The sequence below is a fragment of the Oncorhynchus tshawytscha genome, linkage group LG14 (assembly GCF_018296145.1).
Source record: "Oncorhynchus tshawytscha isolate Ot180627B linkage group LG14, Otsh_v2.0, whole genome shotgun sequence".
Classification (NCBI taxonomy): Eukaryota; Metazoa; Chordata; class Actinopteri; order Salmoniformes; family Salmonidae; genus Oncorhynchus; species Oncorhynchus tshawytscha.
This window is the reverse complement of record NC_056442.1, coordinates 26828961-26848169: the sequence shown is the minus strand read 5'-3', so window position 1 is coordinate 26848169 and position 19209 is coordinate 26828961. Positions and strand designations below refer to the sequence as shown.

At 49.1% G+C, this 19209-nt stretch overlaps 1 protein-coding gene across 5 annotated transcripts in view; it reads left to right on the top strand.

Moving 5' to 3' along the window:
• The window catches only part of LOC112266889 (MAP/microtubule affinity-regulating kinase 4), a 62686-nt gene that overhangs the window by 36873 nt on the left and 6604 nt on the right, over positions 1 to 19209 (top strand). For 3 of the 5 annotated variants that reach the window (XM_024444789.2, XM_024444794.2, XM_024444793.2), the window contains exons 4-15: positions 4051 to 4099; positions 4666 to 4731; positions 6970 to 7040; positions 7264 to 7320; positions 7523 to 7759; positions 8106 to 8225; positions 8326 to 8425; positions 8644 to 8753; positions 9352 to 9535; positions 9815 to 10041; positions 10611 to 10717; positions 15631 to 15900. In XM_024444789.2, coding sequence (XP_024300557.1) covers positions 4051 to 4099; positions 4666 to 4731; positions 6970 to 7040; positions 7264 to 7320; positions 7523 to 7759; positions 8106 to 8225; positions 8326 to 8425; positions 8644 to 8753; positions 9352 to 9535; positions 9815 to 10041; positions 10611 to 10717; positions 15631 to 15900 — 1598 coding nt within the window. Of the gene's footprint in view, positions 1 to 4050; positions 4100 to 4665; positions 4732 to 6969; positions 7041 to 7263; positions 7321 to 7522; positions 7760 to 8105; positions 8226 to 8325; positions 8426 to 8643; positions 8754 to 9351; positions 9536 to 9814; positions 10042 to 10610; positions 10718 to 15630; positions 15901 to 18004; positions 18088 to 19209 lie in introns of all 5 variants that reach the window. The other 2 variants (XM_024444791.2, XM_024444792.2) reach the window with 1 other exon arrangement.

The following is a 19209-nucleotide window of genomic DNA, read 5'->3' as shown; positions in this document are numbered from 1 at the left end:
ATGTAACATGTCTGCTTCACACAGGCTGATTGTCTCAGTGTGTCTGTACGGGACGGGACACATGTACACCATCAGATTTATGGTTGCGTCCAGCTGCCCTGCACTTTGGCATTGGAAAAATGTAAGGGAAGCAGTGAGTCCTATTTTCTGCCTTTAAATTGTTTTTCAAGAACTAGGTTTCTTTGTACAGTGTTTAATCTCACTAGCCTATATCCTACAGTCATGTATCACTAGCCTATATATCCTACAGTCATGTATCACTAGCCTATATATCCTACAGTCATGTATCACTAGCCTATATCCTACAGTCATGTATCACTAGCCTATATCCTACAGTCATGTATCACTAGCCTATAGTCCATAGTATATTTGTTGGGTCTTGATAAATATTTGCATTCAGTGCAGGTGTTATGGATACAAATGCGCAAGACATTAGTACAACAACACTAAACTAGCCCTCTTCTTGAAGTTGTACTTGGTGAACAAAAATAGGACTGTGGACACCGCCTGCTTCAACATCATGTGGCCCAGTGACAAACCGATCAATATCTTGTGTTGCATCACATACTCTGTTTTTCTGTGAGCATGTCTCCATACTGGTCTAGGTAAGTCATTTTAAAGTGCAACAGCACGAAAGGGAGAGCGGGGCTATTGTTCCAACGATAGGCGCTATATGGAGTCCGATCGCCTCATTACTACATTACTACATTACTACATCCTCCATGTATTATTACATCACTACCAGGAAGTAGACAGTCATGCTTGGTAGAACTTTCCCCTTGTAAGTAACACCACAAACAAGCAAAAGCAAAACATAATCATTATCTATGTTCATGTTTTTGACTTATCCCCCCTGGCCATATCCCTAGATATTTTTCCTTTCGTTATTTATAGTTATTTTTTTGGTCTGAACTGAGAAACACTGGCTGTTTTGAAAGCGCTTCACCTCAGTAGGTATGCTTATGTGCTCCAACGGGCCAAAAACTATGCCTCTGTCTAGCTACATGGGAGTGTCTGCGTGTGCGTGTGTGTGCAATTTAAATCATTGAACCCACCTTACCAGCCCGGCTCCGTTCTGTTTATTTGAGAAATTAGTCATTTGCTTGCACAGTCCCTGAGGCATACACATTTGAATCATTCTCAGTTTCCTTCTCTCTGTTTCCCTCTGTCCTCAAGGCAATCCAAAATATATATATCATCCTCACAACTTTACTCTTGCCACTTCCGTGTACAGATATCTTTTTTGAAAGCTTCCGCAGAAGGCCAGAATCACGGGGTAGAGCATAGGGAGGCTGAGAGAGAGGGATGGGGTGGCTGAGAGAGAGGCATGGGGTGGCTGAGAGAGGGGGTTTGGTGGAGGTGGCTGAGAGAGAGGGGGGGGGGGGGGTTGAGAGAGAGAGAGATGGGTGGGGTGGTTGAGAGAGAGGGGTGGGGGTGGTTGAGAGAGAGGCTGAGAGGTGGGGTGGGGAGTGGTTGAGAGAGAGGGGGGGGGGGGGTGGGGAGGCTGAGAGAGAGGGGTGGGGGGGGTGGCTGAGGCTGAGAGAGAGGGTGGGGGAGGCTGAGAGAGAGGGGGTGGGGAGGCTGGAGGGGGTGGGCTGGGGTGGCTGAGCGGGGGTGGGGTGGGGGGGTGGCTGAGAGAGAGGGGTGGGGAGGCTGAGAGAGAGGGGTGGGGAGGCTGAGAGAGAGGGGTGGGGTGGGGTGGCTGAGCTGAGAGGGGTGGGGGTGGCTGAGAGAGAGGGGGGTGGGGGTGGCTGAGAGAGAGGCATGGGGTGGCTGAGAGAGAGGGTGGTGGGCTGAGAGAGAGGAGGCTGGAGTGGGGTGGCTGAGAGAGAGGGGTGGGGGTGGCTGAGAGAGGGGTGGGGTGGGGGTGGCTGAGAGAGAGGGGGGGGTGGCTGGGGGGGTGGGGAGGCTGAGAGAGAGGGGTGGGGTGGCTGAGAGAGAGGGGGGGGAGGGGAGGCTGAGAGAGAGGGGTGGGGGAGGCTGAGAGAGAGGGGTGGGGGAGGCTGAGAGAGAGGGGTGGGGAGGCTGAGAGAGAGGGGTGGGGGGCTGGGGGGGGTGGGGTGGCTGAGAGAGTGGGGTGGGGGTGGCTGAGAGAGAGGGTGGTGGGCGGGGGAGGCTGAGAGAGAGGGGGTGGGGAGGGGGTGAGAGAGAAGGGTGGGGTGGGGGTGGCTGAGAGAGAGGGGTGGGGGGGGTGGCTGAGAGAGAGGGGCTGAGGGGGTGGCTGAGAGAGAGGCATGGGGGGAGGCTGAGAGAGAGAGGCTGAGTGGTGGGCTGAGAGAGAGGGGAGTGGAGGTGGCTGAGAGAGAGGGGTGGGGTGGGGGTGGCTGAGAGAGAGGTGGGGTGGGGGGGGGTGGGCTGAGAGAGAGGGGTGGGGGTGGCTGAGAGAGAGGGGTGGGGGTGGCTGAGAGAGAGGGGTGGGGAGGCTGAGAGAGAGGGGTGGGGGGAGGCTGAGAGAGAGGGTGGGGCAGCTGAGAGAGAGTGGTGGGGAGGCTGAGAGAGAGGGGTGGGGGTGGCTGAGAGAGAGGGGTGGGGGTGGGGAGGCTGAGAGAGAGTGGTGGGGAGGCTGAGAGAGAGGGGGGGGGGGTGGCTGAGAGAGAGGGGTGGGGGTGGCTGAGAGAGAGGGGTGGGGAGGCTGAGGCTGAGAGAGAGGGGTGGGGGTGGCTGGGGGTGGCTGAGAGAGAGGGTTGGGGGTGGCTGAGAGAGAGGGGTGGGGTGGCTGAGAGAGAGGGGTGGGGTGGCTGAGAGAGAGGGGTGGGGGTGGCTGAGAGAGAGGGGGGGTGGGGTGGCTGAGAGAGAGGGGTGGGGTGGCTGAGAGAGAGGGGGGGGTGGGGAGGCTGAGAGAGAGGCATGGGGTGGGGGTGGCTGAGAGAGAGGCATGGGGTGGGAGGGGCTGAGAGAGAGGCATGGGGTGGTGGTGGCTGAGAGAGGGGTGGGGGGGGTGCTCCAGAGAGAGAGTGAAAGAGAGAGGGACAGACGGGTGAGACGCAGCTCCCTGGGTGACGCTCTGTGTTTTGTAAGAATGGGCTTGAACTTCTAAGGAAGCTGGACACCTTCTCACACAACCATCAGCACATTCCATCCATTGTGTGTGTTTCCTTCTCTATCCTTCCTGTCTTTCTCCCTTTCTCTCCTTCCTTCTCTTGCTTTTGCTCACTCATACATTGTGAAATCTAACTTTGTGTTTGCCTCTATTTCTGTCTTCATTGAAGTATTCCCCTTTCCACAAACCCAGCCCTTGTAACACAGTCTCTCACGGATAGCCTTTTACCTGGTCAGAGCAAGCTGATGCCTCGTCACCCAGTCTCACCATATACAGTTCAAAGAGAGCACTCTGTGGGCTGGTGCACACATACACTATAATTATCCCCAAGATGCTTGTATGTATGCCGTCAGCGCTCCCCGTTACCCCACTTTCAGCAGATGTCACAACCAGGAAAGGAGGCTTATGAATGTGTTCGAGGGAGGGCCGTGTGTGTCAAATTGTGGGTGTGCGACAGTGTGTAAATACGATTGTGTGTCACCTCATAACCACAAGACGTTGAATCACACACAGCAGCGGCAGACAGTGCCCGTGCCGCACAACCGTTGCAGCGACTATGTGATGTGGCGCCCCCACTATTTCTAGAAAGAGTTGAGGCTAAAAGCAGCGGCACCTCCATGATGGATGAGGGAGCCCTGTGGGAAGAGAGGCTCTGCCCAGGGGGAGAGGCGCTCTGTCTAGTCAGGCTGTCCCTGGAGCGGTCCACTCTCTAATTAGAAGGAAGCCAGCTAGTGTTGGAGGGGGAGGTGCATCCATTTTCCCGACAAGCAGCTGAGCTTATTTATGAATGAATATGAATGAAAAAATGAATAAATGAGTGACGGGTGGAGGCGGGCTAACCTCCTATCCGCCTGTCTGATGTTCAGTTCTTATATTATGAATCTGGAATTTGGATCATCCCCCACTTTCATGCCCATCTTCGCATGCGCTATATATCAGTGTGGCTGTGAAGACTTGAATAATGAAATAACATTATTTTAACTCGCTTCTTCTCTCTCTCTTTCCTCCAGCTCTTCAGAGAGGTACGCATCATGAAAGGCCTCAACCACCCAAATATCGGTAAGTGCCTCGGCTATACTAATCTCCCCAGCTTCCAGGTTGTAGTGCCGCAGGGCATACCCGACCCCAGAACATCATCAGCCTAACACCCATCCTCACACAATGTTCCCCTTCACTGTCAATACAGCTGCTGAGCAGGAGTCAGGACGTGTGATATGGATAATAGTCCCCCACTAAGCTGAAAATGATCCTCCTTTCCAGGGGGGTACAGTCTAACTGAGGGACGCCCAGACACCCTCGCGCTGCCCCTGTAATGGCTAGAGGCTGTGTCCCAAATAGCACCATATTCCCTATGGGCCCTGGTCAAACAGTGCACAATAAAGGCAATAGGGTGTAGTCGCTCATATAAATCCAGGACAAGTAGACTTCCTCCATTTTTTTACAATGCACACGGTCACATTTAATACTGCATGCAGCTGAAACATAAACTGCTGTACCATACTGTTGTGCATTTACGGCACATCTCCCTGCTCTAAGGAACACACAGTAAATCACTTTGTGCAACTGTGTGTGTTGTTTGTCTGTGCCACTATACTGAGGTGTCTATGTATGTTTGTGTGTTACAGTGCAGCTGTTTGAGGTGATCGAGACGGAGAATACACTCTATCTGATAATGGAGTACGCCAGTGGGGGTGAGCAGAGTACCTCCCCTCAATCCCTACACGCTCCTCCATTTCTCTCTCATCTCTTTTCTCTCCACCCTTCCCTCTAGCTTTCCCAGTACCGCTGACCCATCGATTGTCCTCTGACTGCCCTCCTCCCTCCCTCTGAACTCTCCTTTTCTCTCCCCTTCCTTCACTTTCTGTCTATTCTTCTCTTTGCTTGTGTCCCCTCCCTCTTCTAATCCCCACTCTGCTTGTTTGTCAATTTTTCCTCCCATTCTGTTTCTTGCCAAATAAGGAACTAATAGCCAAGCATGTGCCCCCTCCTGATCTCAACCTCGCTGCTTTTCTCCCAGTGGATGTGTCCTCTAGCATGAAGCATGTACTATACAAAAACACAACACACACTCATGCATTAATTCATTCAGTCACTCTCTCTCTTTCAACTCTCTCTCAAACCACCACCATATATTCCCAGACACATGCATGGGTCACAGACATGTAGACATGCCCATGCAAAGTCAACCATTAGGCCAGGGATCACTGAGATGAATGAGGCCCTATAGGCTAAATTATGAACATACTGATCCCAGATCAGGCTCAATTTAATAATCCATCTCACTGATGATACTACTGCTGCGTATGCTCTCCTTTGGCTTAGGGGGCGCCGTACTACTATGGCTGACCCTGTAAAACAACACATTTCACTGTACCTATCCGGTGTATGTGACAATAAAGCATTTTTATATATATTTTATATTCTCTCTTCATATTCTTACATTACAATTTCTTTTCACTCACTCACTTAATGTGTACATCATAGAAATGCAATATAATTATATTATAGAACTCTAATGAATACACTATATATATATTAGTGGTGCGCGGGTCAGCTGTTTGTTCAACCACCCGCAATACCTAATAACCCATCTGCAAGTGAAAATCTGAGGCCCGACCCTAACCCGCTAATATAGAAAATCTGCTGTGCAGTCAGAGATGGTGGAGGTATTTTTGGGGGGAGCAGGCCTTTTTCGATAGGCCTATGTCTCTGCTTATAATTTCCGACATTTTGGCCGGCTATTTGTTAGTCGACTTTTAACAACTTCTACAATTAGATAAATGCAGCTTCTCTTCTGTCATGACTTGTTGCCCTGGAAGACTAAGTAAACCCTGCTCACCAGAATGACGTAGTTGATATTGGTCAAATGTTCCCCTTCATCGCTGCTTCTCTCACCAGGGAGAAAATACAATAAATACATTTGTGGAAAAGGGAAAGATTTTCTGATGATGTCAGTTTAACCAGTTTTAAGAAAATGTAAGAACATTTTGGCCCGACATGTTTCTGATAAGACTTCAGTTCGGCTTGGATGCATATTTTTATGTGGTTGAAATAGGCTTCTATCAGCTTTTATGATGCTGATAAATATAGTACCTTTACATACCCTAACCGCGCATTCATTCTCTCAAGATGCTGAAAGAAAGAAATAATATTACAGAGTCAAAATCTACATTTGGTGTATCATTTTACTGCAAGAAATGCTTAATTTTGCAAGCCTTAGTGTTATATTGGGCTATGTGAGAGGTTATAGACCTACAGTCCAGGTTTCAGACTACTATTCCGTTTAACCCTTCTGAACAGTAGTTCCCTTGACGGGCCATTTGGAAGTCCCCTTCTTGTGACTGTCGAATTTGTATAGCGCCTCACAATCATCACACATAACATAACACTGCTATCATCTTACCACTTCACCACATCTTCCCTCAACATTAGACTACTGCTCTGACCCTCCCTTCGATTTATTTTCAACTTTCCATTTCGCAGCTTTTCTCTTATTGAATTAAACCCTGCCATTGTCCTTTTTGCCTCAGTGGACCGAAGTTAACTTTTTCTGCCCATGTTCCCAAAAGCATTTGGCGATGTATCCGGTGAGCCGTGTATCCGGTGAGCGTACAGTTAGGCGCTAAAGCTTAGTCTGCACGCTTTTGCCAGATAAAAAGAAAGAAAGAACAACCTTAATGTAGCCTCTAGATATGATTTGCACAAGAACGATAGATTTATAGTCTTTTAAAGCCCTTCATCCACTCAATATTTTGTGACCATTTACCTACCCGCCCCTTGGATATAACCGTGGGGACTGCGGGTTATGAATCAACCCGTGCATCACTAATATACAGTATAAGTGCCTCAATTACACACTGTATTCAATCAGACGGTGTTGTAAGCCTGATGCTCTGTCTGCTGATGTGGTTGGTTTCTCTCTCCCTCAGGTGAAGTGTTTGACTACCTCGTGTCCCATGGGAGAATGAAAGAGAAAGAGGCGCGGGCCAAATTCCGTCAGGTGAGATGTGACCAAAAATGTATAATCGCAACAAAACCCAGTGAATGGTGCTGAGTTGGCCTGAATGACATTGCAAGCATTATTCTAAGTTTGTATGTGTCAGTCTATGTGTTTGGCTTTTTTTACTGTGACTTGTGACTTTCACTCCCTTTCTTTCTCTGCCTCTCCCGCTCTCTCCCCCCTCTCCCTCTCTCTCTATATATATCTATATCTATCTATCTAGATTGTGTCTGCTGTACACTACTGTCACCTGAAGAACATTGTTCACAGGGACCTTAAAGTACGTGACCGGTTCAGACCTGAACCCCTTTTCATTGTCCAAAATGACAACCACTCACTGATATTAAGTATATCATTATCAATACATTAAAAAACATGTCAAACACTGATCATCTCTTTCCTGAAATGAGCATACAGACTCAGCCTGAACTGAACAGACTCTCAGTCCTTAAAATCTGCGCTATCTTCACCTGTCTCTGCAGGCTGAGAACCTCTTGCTGGATGCCGACTCCAACATCAAAATTGCAGACTTTGGCTTCAGTAACGAGTTCACCATGGGCAACAAGCTGGACACGTTCTGTGGCTCCCCTCCCTATGCCGCTCCGGAACTGTTCCAGGGGAAGAAGTATGACGGGCCTGAGGTGGACATCTGGAGCCTGGGGGTCATCCTCTACACCCTGGTCAGCGGATCACTGCCCTTCGACGGGCAGAACCTCAAGGCAAGACCCCCCCCGCAGTGCAGCCAAAATGGCCTTTACTTTGTCTGGGGCACTACATAGGGCACTACTTTTGGCCAGGCCCATATGGTGTGGTCAAAAGTTGTGTACTATATGGGGAATATGGTGCCAAATGTGACATTTTGGATACTAATGCTGCCTGTGGTACTGAAGGGTTTCGTGCTGATTTCTTCATGCTCACCTTCCATTTTCATGTTCAGTTAATCATGATAAGGGACATGTTGTCTTTTAGTCCCTTTGCCATTATTATGTCTCATGTTTTTGTGTAACGTTATATAAGATTATGTGCACGTTTTGCGTAACGGTATCTGTATGTGTTGTTCCCCAGGAGCTGCGGGAGCGTGTTCTGCGGGGGAAGTACCGCGTGCCCTTCTACATGTCCACCGACTGCGAGGGCATCCTGCGCAGGTTCCTGGTGCTCAACCCCACCAAACGCTGCACCCTGGAGGTGAGGAGGGCAATGGCAGGCGGCACTCAGCTTTACAGTACACGCAACCACACACACCCTGTTTGTGCACTCTTTAACACATCGCTTTATCCCTGATTAGCAAATCATGAACGACAAGTGGATTAACTCTGGCTACGACGGAGAAGAACTGAAGGCTCATATAGAGCCCCTGGAGGACCATAATGATGGCAGCCGCATCGGTGAAATACCTCTCTATCTCCCCTCTACTCCCTACCTACATATCGTATTTGTCCCAAATTGCACCGTATTCCATTTTTAGTGCACTGGCCCCTGGGAGTAGTAGTAGTAGTAGTGCACTATTGCAGGGAATAGGGTGCTATTTGGAACACGGCCTTCCTCTTCTTTCTGTGAGCCTGTATCTCTGTCTAACGTCCCTCATCTCTCCGCTCGCCTTCAGAGGTGATGGTGGGGATGGGTTACACCCGTGATGACATCAAGGACGCTCTGACCACTCGGAAGTACAACGAGGTCACTGCCACCTACCTGTTACTGGGACGCATGAATGAGGTGAGGCACATCGAGACAACGTGTGTGTGTGTGTGTGTGTGTGTGTGGGAGAGAGAGAAAATCCTTCATCATTTAAGCTTTCTGTGTTGCCCGTCTGCCTTCCCAGTGTTCCCCCTAAAATGTTTTAATTTTTTTTTTTATATATATATATTTCTGCCGAGACACACTCTTAAAGGGATAGGTTGAGAGTTGGGAAGTGAATTGCCAAAGTCTGGCACTATCCCTTTAAGATCAGTATATTTGTAGGAAACAGAGCAAGCAGTGGTGTGAATGAGAGCCACCGCTTGCTCCTCCTCATCTTACAGTGCAGTGGCGCGCACCAGTTACATTTCAGATGGTGTCAACGTCATTTCATTTCACCATGGAGTAGATTGTCCTTTTAAAAAGTCACCAGAAGTGACTTCTCACAGTCGTTCTACACAAAAATCCCCCTCCGCTACCTTAGCCACCGCTGCTAATACAAATCCCCAAGGGGAATGCCTGGCGTGCCAGTCTGCTACAATACGTGTGTGTGTCGTGCCTGTGTGCCTGTTCACACTGTCCACAATCACCTGAGTCCTGATCCTAACGTGTGTGTTTCTCTCTGTGTGTATGTCAGGTGGAGGGCAGTGAGTCTCGGTCAACCAGCAGTCTGAGCCTGGCGCGGGTACGGCCCAGCACCGTCACCAACGGCACCAGTAAACACTCCACCTCCTCCACCACCTCCGCCTCCTCCTCCCACAGCAAGACCACCCAGCGCAGCGCCTCCACCTACCACCCCCGCAGGAGGCACAGTGACTTCTGTGAGTGGGCTGTCTCTTAGTTTGCGTCCCAAAATGCACCCTATTGTGAGGTCACCGGTCGTGTGTGAGATCTTTATAATTTGTGCAGTCTATAATATCATAACATGCTGTTTATCCCAAACGACTGTAGTCCATGCAGAAATGTACATATGGGTGGCCCCAGCAGAATTCAAACCCACAATCTTGGTTTTACAAGTGCCTTGCTCTACCAATTGAGCCACACAGGACCAAACTTTGATTCTCATGTCGTGTCCTCTGCCCTGTCTGCCTGTTGTGCAGGCGGTCCAGCAGCGCCCCCATCCCACCCCAAGCGTAGCCCCAGCAGCGTGGCGGGGGCAGACAGGGAGCTGAAGGAGGAGGGGGGGCGCATGGCATCCCGTAAGGTCAGCAGCAGCGTGGTGGGCAGCCGTTCCATCCAGCCCCCCTCCAGCCCCATGGTCAGCAGCGCCAACAACCCCAACCAGTCAGAGATTCCCGACCGCCGCAAGGAGATTAACACCGCCCCGGTGAGCACACACACACACACATAGGCCATGTTCCAGGCTCACTACATGTTAGCAAACCACATCATATAATGGCTATCTGGTGCCAGACTGCGCCGTCGATGATGTGGCACGTAACCATTGGTTGATGCAGTGCAATGCTGTCGGCCTACAATACGACCTTATACGAGACAAGGTTACAAGAGATTAATGAAACTAAGATCAGTGTGCGGAGGAATGAACCAAGAACAACACTTTGGAGAGAGAATCTACAGATTCATGCTAAACTAAGATGTGGACAGAGAGAATAGAGATGAAACGCTGGCCTGTAGGGAGTCCAGTAACAGAATAAGGATGAACAACAACAACAGTGTGAACGGAGAATATGTAGATGAACCCGAGTTGAACCTTTTGAAGGGCTCAGAGGCGCTCTGACAGGGTGGACTGAGAGTGACGACAAGAGTTCAGCACTGGTACTGTGGTTCCCTAAAGTACACTCCTTTTGACCAGGGCTCATAAGTAGTGCACTATATAGTAGTCACAGTCAATCACAGTCAATGTGTTATCGAACTGTCATTCTCCCTGCCTTTCAGAACAACGTCCCAGCAAGTGCCATGATCCGCCGGAACACATACGTGTGCACCACGGACCGGAACAGCACAGACAGGCCCTCCCTGCTGCAGAACGGCAAGGAGAACAGGTGAGCAGAGTGTTTGGGTTTCATGTTTGGGCGTTGTACATGTGCTTCTACATTTGTTGAGTCCTCAAGAATAATAGCAGGGATACTGTACATTCACTTTCTCAACATTATGTGCATTAATAACCTGTGTTTTGACTGTACTGTAGTGGTGTTTTTGTGTGTATAACATTCATTACGTCTCTTGACTAGGGGATAAAGAGCTTACTGGTATGTGCCAGAAGGTGGTGGTTATCATGTGACCTACGGTCCTAGCACTGGGGGAGGGGTGGGGGTGGAGGGGGAAAGCGGTGGCAGGCTGTGTTCCAACTTGACCAGCAACCGCCTTCTAGGCCCTGTCAATGCAATGCAACCACCTTCTAGGCCCTGTCAATGCAATGCACCTGCCTTCTAGGCCCTGTCAATGCAATGCAACCGCCTTCTAGACCCAGTCAATGCAATGCAACCGCCTTCTAGCCCCTGTCAATGCAATGCCACACTAGACGGGCTGACGGGACACACAGTGCAGCCGCACAAACAAATACACCACCGCATACACACAAAGACAAAATACACAAACCAACACACTCGGAAACAGACACAATAATCGTGCTCATACTGACATGCATGCTGTCATACAATTACATGCTATATATTACATAATCATGCATTACATTCTACACATTTTCAATTCCTGCCCCTGGTCTCTCTTGCTTTGGGGCTCAGGTTGAGGGTAAATGATTATGCTCTGAAACAGCTGCAAATCAACCAAAGGACTCTAATGTGTCTGCCCTACTCGGCCCCTCTCCCTGTGTGAGTGTGTGTCTGTCTATCAGAGCTCTGGTTATTTAGAGCGTTAAGTAAAGCGGCCCCAGGCCAACAGGGGCTCAGCCAGCCTAGCTAACCCAGCCATTCAAGGAGAACTGTAGGGAGCGGGCCAAGGGGACGAGGGGAGGGGAGCTCTGCCAGGTGGATGAAAGGATGCAGGGTTAAGGGGGCATGGGGAAGGAGGGGGGCTACTGCTGTACCTCCACAAGCCTCCAAGCAGATGGCTGAAATCTTCATTTTCAGTCTGTCGCTCTCCCTCAAGCCTTCTCCCTCAAGCCCTCTCTCTCTATCTCTCACCCTCTCTCTATCTCTCACCCTCTCTCTATCTCTCACCCACTCTCTCTATCTCCAACCCCCTCTCTCTCTCTCTCTCACCTTCTCTTACCCTCTCTCTATATCTCTCTCACCCTCTCTCTCCCTCTCTCACCCTCTCTCTCTATCGCTCACATTCTCTCTCTGTATCTCTCACCCTCTCTCTCTGTATCTCTCACCCTCTCTCTCTGTATCTCTCACCCTCTCTCTCTGTATCGCTCTCTCTATGTCTCTCTCACCCTCCCTCTCTCTCAACCATTCTCTATCTCGCACCCCTCTCTGTATCTCTCACCCTCTCTCTCTGTATCTCTCACCCTCTCTCACTGTATCTCTCACCCCCTCTTTCTGCATCTCTCACCCTCTCTCTGTTTCTCTCACCCTCTCTCTCTGTTTCTCTCACCCTCTCTCTGTATCTCTCACCCTCTCTCTCTGTATCTCTCACCCTCTCTCTCTATCTCTCACCCTTTATCTCTTACCCTCTCTCTCTGTATCTCTCACCCTCTCTCTCTGTATCTCTCACCCTCTCTCTCTGTATCTCTCACCCTCTCTCTCTGTATCTCTTACCCTCTCTCTCTGTATCTCTCACCCTCTCTCTCTGTATCTCTCACCCTCTCTCACTGTATCTCTCACCCTCTCTCTCTGTATCTCTCACCCTCTCTCTCTGTATCTCTCACCCTCTCTCTGTGTTATCTCTCACCCTCTCTCTCTCTCATCACTCACCCCTCTCTCTCTATTATCTCTCACCCTCTCTCTCTCTCTCACTCTATCTCTCTCTCTCTCTCTCTCTCTCTCTATCTCTCACCCTCTCTCTATCTCTCACTCTCTCTCAGTCACCCTCTCTCTCTACTCTCACCCTCTCTCTCTCTATCTCTCACCCTCTCTCTCTGTATCTCTCACCCTCTCTCTCTATCTCTCACCCTCTCTCTCTATCTCTCACCCTTTATCTCTCACCCTCTCTCTCTATCTCTCACCCTCTCTCTATCTCTCACCCTCTCTCTCTCTCTCTCACCCTCTCTCTCTGTATCTCTCACCCTCTCTGTAACTCTCCTCCTCTCTCTGTATTATTTCTCTGTATCTCTCACCCACCCCCTCTCTCTGTAACTCCCCCTCTCTCTCTGTAACTCTCACCTCTCTCTCTCTCTTATCTCTCACCCTCCCTCTCTGTATCTCTCACCCTCTCCCTATCTCTCACCCTCTCTCTCTATCTCTCACCCTTTATCCCTCACCCTTTATCTCTCACCCTCTCTCTGTATTATCTCACCCTCTCTCTCTGTATCTCTCACTCTTCTCTGTATATCTCACCCTCTCTGTATCTCTCACCCTCTCTCTCTGTATCTCTCACCCTCTCTCTCTGTATCTCTCACCCTCTCTCTGTATCTCTCACCCTCTCTCACTGTATCTCTCACCCTCTCTCTCTATCTCTCACTCTCTCTAACTCTCACCCTCTCTCTCTCACTATCTCTCACCTCTCACTCTCTATCTCTCACCCTCTCTCTCTGTATCTCTCACCCTCTCTCTCTATCTCTCACCCTTTCTCTCTATCTCTCACCCTTTATCTCTCACCCTCTCTCTCTATCTCTCACCCTCTCTCTATCTCTCACCCTCTCTCTCTGTATCTCTCACCCTCTCTGTAACTCTCCTCTCTCTGTAACTCTCCTCCTCTCTCTGTAACTCCCCCCCACTCTCTGTAACTCTCACCCTCTCTCTGTATTATCTCTCACCCTCTCTGTATCTCTCACCCACCCCCTCTCTCTCTCTCACTCACCCTCTCTCTCTCACCCACCCTCTCTCTCTCTCTCTCTCTCTCTCTCTCTCACCCTCTCTCTCTCTCACTCACCCTCTCTCTATCTCTCACCCTCTCTCTATCTCTCACCCTCTCTCTCTGTATCTCTCACCCTCTCTCTCTATCTCTCACCCTTTATCTCTCACCCTCTCTCTCTATCTCACCCTCTTATCTCTCACCCTCTCTCTCTGTATCTCTCACCCTCTCTGTAACTCCCCCACTCTCTGTAACTATCACCCTCTCTCTGTATTATCTCTCACCCTCTCTCACCCACCCCCTCTCTCCCTCTCACCCCCCCCTATCTCTCACCCACCCTCTCTCTATCTCTCACCCTCTCTCTCTGTATCTCTCACCCTCTCTCTGTATCTCTCACCCTCTCTCTCTATCTCTCACCCTTTATATCTCACCCTTTATCTCTCACCCTCTCTCCCTATCTCTCACCCTCTCTCTCTGTATCTCTCACCCTCTCTGTATCTCTCACCCTCTCTCTCTGTATCTCTCACCCTCTCTCTGTATCTCTCACCCTCTCTCTGTATTATCTCTCACCCTCTCTCACCCTCTCTCTCACCCTCTATCTCTCACCTCTCTCTCTCTGTATCTCTCACCCTCTCTCTCTGTATCTCTCACCCTCTCTCTCTATCTCTCACCCTCTCTCTGTATCTCTCAACCTCTCTCTCTGTATCTCTCACCCTCTCTCTGTATCTCTCACCCTCTCTCTCTGTATCTCTCACCCTCTCTCTATATTATCTCTCACCCCCTCTGTATCTCTCACTCACCCTCTCTGTATCTCTCACCCACCCCCTCTGTATCTCTCACCCACCCCCTCTGTATCTCTCACCCACCCCCTCTGTATCTCTCACCCACCCCCTCTCTCTCTCTCTCACTCACCCTCTCTCTCTCTATCTCTCACCCTCTCTCACTCTCTCTCTCTCACTCACCCTCTTTCTCTTTATCTCTCACCCTTTCTGTATCTCTCACCCTCTCTCTCTGTATTATCTCTCACCCACCCTCTCTCTCTCACTCACCCTCTCTATCTCTCACACTCACTCACTCTCTCTGTCTATCTCTCACCCTCTCTCTCTGTATCTCTCACCCTCTCTCTCTGTAACTCTCACCCTCTCTCTCTGTAACTCTCACCCTCTCTCTCTGTAATTCTCACCCTCTCTCTCTGTAACTCTCACCCTCTCTCTCTGTAATTCTCACCCTCTCTCTGTAATTCTCACCCTCTCTCTGTAACTCTCACCCTCTCTCTCTGTAACTCTCACCCTCTCTCTCTGTAACTCTCACCCTCTCTCTCTGTAACTCTCACCCTCTCTCTCTGTAACTCTCACCCTCTCTCTCTGTAACTCTCACCCTCTCTCTCTATCGCTCACCTTCTCTTTTTCTCTCTTTCCCTTTCTATTTCTATTCTCACTTTTCTATTCTAATATTTTACCAGCATACCAGTCACACCCCTCCCACATCCCCCTTTCCAGTCTGTCCTTCCCTCCTCCTCCCTGATCCCCCTCTCCCCCTCAGTCTGTTTCCTCCAAAGGCCCAGTTCTGATTTGGCCTCACCAGCCTTCTCTCTCTGTCTGCTGAAAGCCAACACAAGTGGAAGCTCCTACCCTGGGACTCTGTAAAGGTTCACCATCCCTCTGCCAGATCCAAACTAACTCCAGCTAAAGCCTTTCTGGCTCAGATCGTTTGTCTCAACGGATACAATAGAACGATGAGATGTCCTGTGCAAATGCTTTTTTTAGTCTGGATCATGTTGTTGTGTTGTATTGTTGTATGTTTTATTTATGTCATGTATTGATTGTTGCTGCCTTCTTGGCCAGGTCTCCATTGATAAAGAGACTCTGGGTCTCAATGGGCTTGTCGAGGTTAAATTAATGTTACATTAAGGTTAAATAAATGTTTAAAAAAAATAAAAATACATTATGAACTGAGCACCTCACTGTTAATGGTTGAGTGAGGGATGAACGGGATGATGATCTGATTGTTTTGTCCTTTCTGCTCTCTCCTCTCTTAGCTCCATGTCCCACCGGCTGCCCCCGGCCTCACCCTCCACCCACAGCATCGCTGGGGCCTCGGGGACCTCCTCCTCTTCGGGCTCCCGCCTCACCCGGGGCTCCAGCATTCGCAGCACCTTCCACGGGGGCCAGCTGAGGGACCGGCGGCCTCCCTCCCACGCACCCCCCACCTCCCCCACTCTGTCCCACGACGCCAGCCCCCTGCCCCACGCACGTACCCGCGCCACCTCCAACCTGTTCAGCAAGCTCACCTCCAAGCTCACACGCAGGTAAGAGGAGAGTGAAGGGAGTGTGAGGAAGCCCTGAGCTTTAGCCCCCCAGTATAAGGATGACAACACTTCTAGGCTAGTCCATAGTGAGGGTAGAATTCTTAGCTTTAACCCTGTTGACTGGATATTTAAGGAATTTCAGTAGAAACATCAGAAGTGTAAGCAATCCTAGTCTAAACAGCTGAAAGGGACAGGAAGCGTGAAATTGTGAGGATTCTAATAGATGTTAGTTCTAATTATACGATTCTGCGCGCGACATTGTGAAATTCAACACTCCTCAGGGATAGCGACTGCCGTTTAAGCAATTCGATCAAATAAAGATCATGTACGGTCTAGCAAGGACAAGGATTACTGTGAGCGTTTGCTCCTGTTACGCCCCCGTGTTATTTTAAGTGTGAAAATCTGGGGAGCTCTTTGTTTAGCGAAGCCCAGTAAACTGCTCATCTGTGTGCACTGATGGAGACAGGCCTGAACCAAAAGGGAATGTTGATTCAGGCAAATCAACATGAAATAGCACCCTAAATGAGACTAGAGGCCTTTATGGGTCCAACAAGTTAGACGCGTTCCGAAATGGAAAAATGCATAAATACATTTTTAAAATAAAGAGACCCGTTCCGAACGAACCCGAGGACAACTAGACCCTTTCCATATAGACCTGGTCGGATCCAGACCCGGTCCGAGCCGAGTGCAAGAAGCAGCAGAAAAGTCCATTTTTAAGCTACTTTATGACCCGGAACTGATAAAGCGTGAAGGAGAGGAGGTAGAGAGAGGTGACGCTCTAGCAGGGGTCGTGCTGTGTGTAGGCTACTGTGAGTGTGTGTGAGTGACACGGGAACAGGGAGGAGGGAGGGAGAGGAGAAAAACTGGCAACCAACCAAGCCGACTTGCGCTATAGTAGACTAATAGCTGCCATAGCTAGGTTATTTATCATCCAAAATGTTTACGTAGTACCTGTCTTGACTGCATCAAACCGGGAGGAGCTAGTTAAGCTAGCAGCTAGCTAGGCTAATTGGTGTTGCATGCTCTTTCTCGTCCCACAGTTACAAACAGCAACAACTCCATTCAGAATATAAATTAGCTGCCTACCTGTTGGCTCTTGGTCGTTGTAGCATATCCTTCTCCTTTAATTTTTAAATCCATCATTTTAATTCCATATTCCATTGATTAGATTTCCTAACCTTCGTCCCGAACAGAGGCTCTATGACTATAGCCTATTGTCGCTTTGATGACTTATGATTGACCAACAACAAGCTTACACGTGCCCCTCTCGTGAAAAGCAAAGAGTAGCAGCATCAATTATACAATTACTGTAGCAGTCGCGTTTGGATCTGTATGGGTCCTTCTGGAAAAGTCAGTTGAAATGACTCATACCCGTGACAATCTGATCCGACCCAGACCCGTGACATAATTTAGAGTTCTTGATCCGGAACCACTCGGGTCCTGGATCAGGTCTCGGGTATTCGGAGCCGTGAAGAACTCTAGCGTGTAGGCTACAGTGTTAGATAGTGTGTTAAGGACAATATAGTTAGGCAACTGTAGAGGAGGGCACACAAAGCCCAAGACAGGTGACAGTGACTTCCTCAATATGGACAGCTTTCGTCTTATCCCTAGAGCCACAGTGGAGTCAGTAAGGTGTGTGTGTCTGGCCATCGGTACTCAGACTTACACTGCTGGAGGGTCCAAAATGCTTCTGACATCCCCCTCTCTCACTCTCCTTAATCTGCATTGACTTTACTCAGGCTTACTTCCTCCTCTATTAACCACAAGCTTCAAACCCCCCACTTACCCAGTTCACATCTCCCTACTTCCTACTACACTCTCTCTCTTGGTCTTGGCTGTTTTTTGGGGAGGTGCTTCATGTTTTTTTCTGTTTCTTAACTACTTTGCTTTTCCTGGTTAACTTTACTTTTCCTTGTTAACTTTTTCTTGTTAACTTTACTTTTCCTTGTTAACTTTACTTTTCCTTGTTAACTTTACTTTTCCTTGCCAATCAGCTGCAATCTTTTATCCTTCTTTCCCCCCCTTTATCCATATCTCGTTCTCTCTCTGTCTTTCTTTCTCTGTCTCTCTGTTTCTCTTTATTTCTCTCTCTTCTTCCTCGTAGGGTCAATCTTGACCCCTCTAAGCGTCCCAACTCAAACAAGTCCGTCTCGGGCTGCACTCTTCCGCAGGGATCAAAAACAGTTAGTAAGTTCTTCTTCCCATGTTTCTGGCTCCTTCTCTCTGCCTGCCTGTCAGTCTGTCTGCCTGCCTGTCTGCCAGTACCTCCAACCCCTCGCACACTCCCCTCTCATTCACTGCCTCAGTCTGTGTGTCTGTTGTCTGGGTTCAGTACAAGAGCGCACTCTAGAGGCCACAGGTGACACAGCATACCCTTGACAACAACAGAACAACAGCCAGCAAGGACCCTGCTTTCCAAAGGCTTTTAAAATGAGTGCAGGCTTATACATTCTTCTTGTATTTTCAGTTCAATTTAAGGCAATTGGTTAATGGATTTATTATTGTATGGATATCTACCAACTGATTGTGGCACTTCAAACAATAATACATGATTGGACATGAAACATTTCTTTTTTCTTATCTTTGAAAATCAAAGGGGTCTGATGTGACCTTAGACTCTACGGGCTGTTCTTTACCTTCTCCTAAAGCTTTAGGGTGAGTGGTGATGACCTCACCACTCATTGTGCAGTTGTATGCCGTCCAGTTGTAGTTTTGAACGCAATTGTAAGACGGTGACTCATTTAATGAACTCCATATATTCCTCGCGTTGTTAAAACACCATCAGTCTCAGAGCCAGTTCTGTGAAGCTGTTTCAGTGTTTTTGGTTAAGCCTACCTACCTCTTTGCCACAACACAACGGTATCGCAAAGCCAAGGAGGCACAGATTGGTACAGTTTTGTTTGTAAGGAGCTGCTGCCATGCGTCCTTAGCATTGCTGACACTTTAAACCAGGATTAGTTGCTTAATAGAGCCTTTATCCCCTTCTTAACGGGATCCTCTTCACAGTCCCAGCCAGAGGCACAGGCTTGTCATTCCTTATCCTCCCTCTCCACTCCTCTCCACTCACCATGGGCTCCACTCACTCCCTCTCTCCCAGAGAGAGATTTGACCCAACATGGTAGCCCAGACGCTATCCCACTGGCAGGTTTGTTTTAAGACACTCGACAGCTCAGATCTCTCCACTATCCTGTTAGATGGAGATTTTCTAGAAGGAAACCTCTAGTCCTTTCAAGAAACACCTAGTTTCTGGAAAGGCATGTGGTTTGCCAGGTTCTTGGAGATGACATTTGAAATGGGAAGGTTACGAAC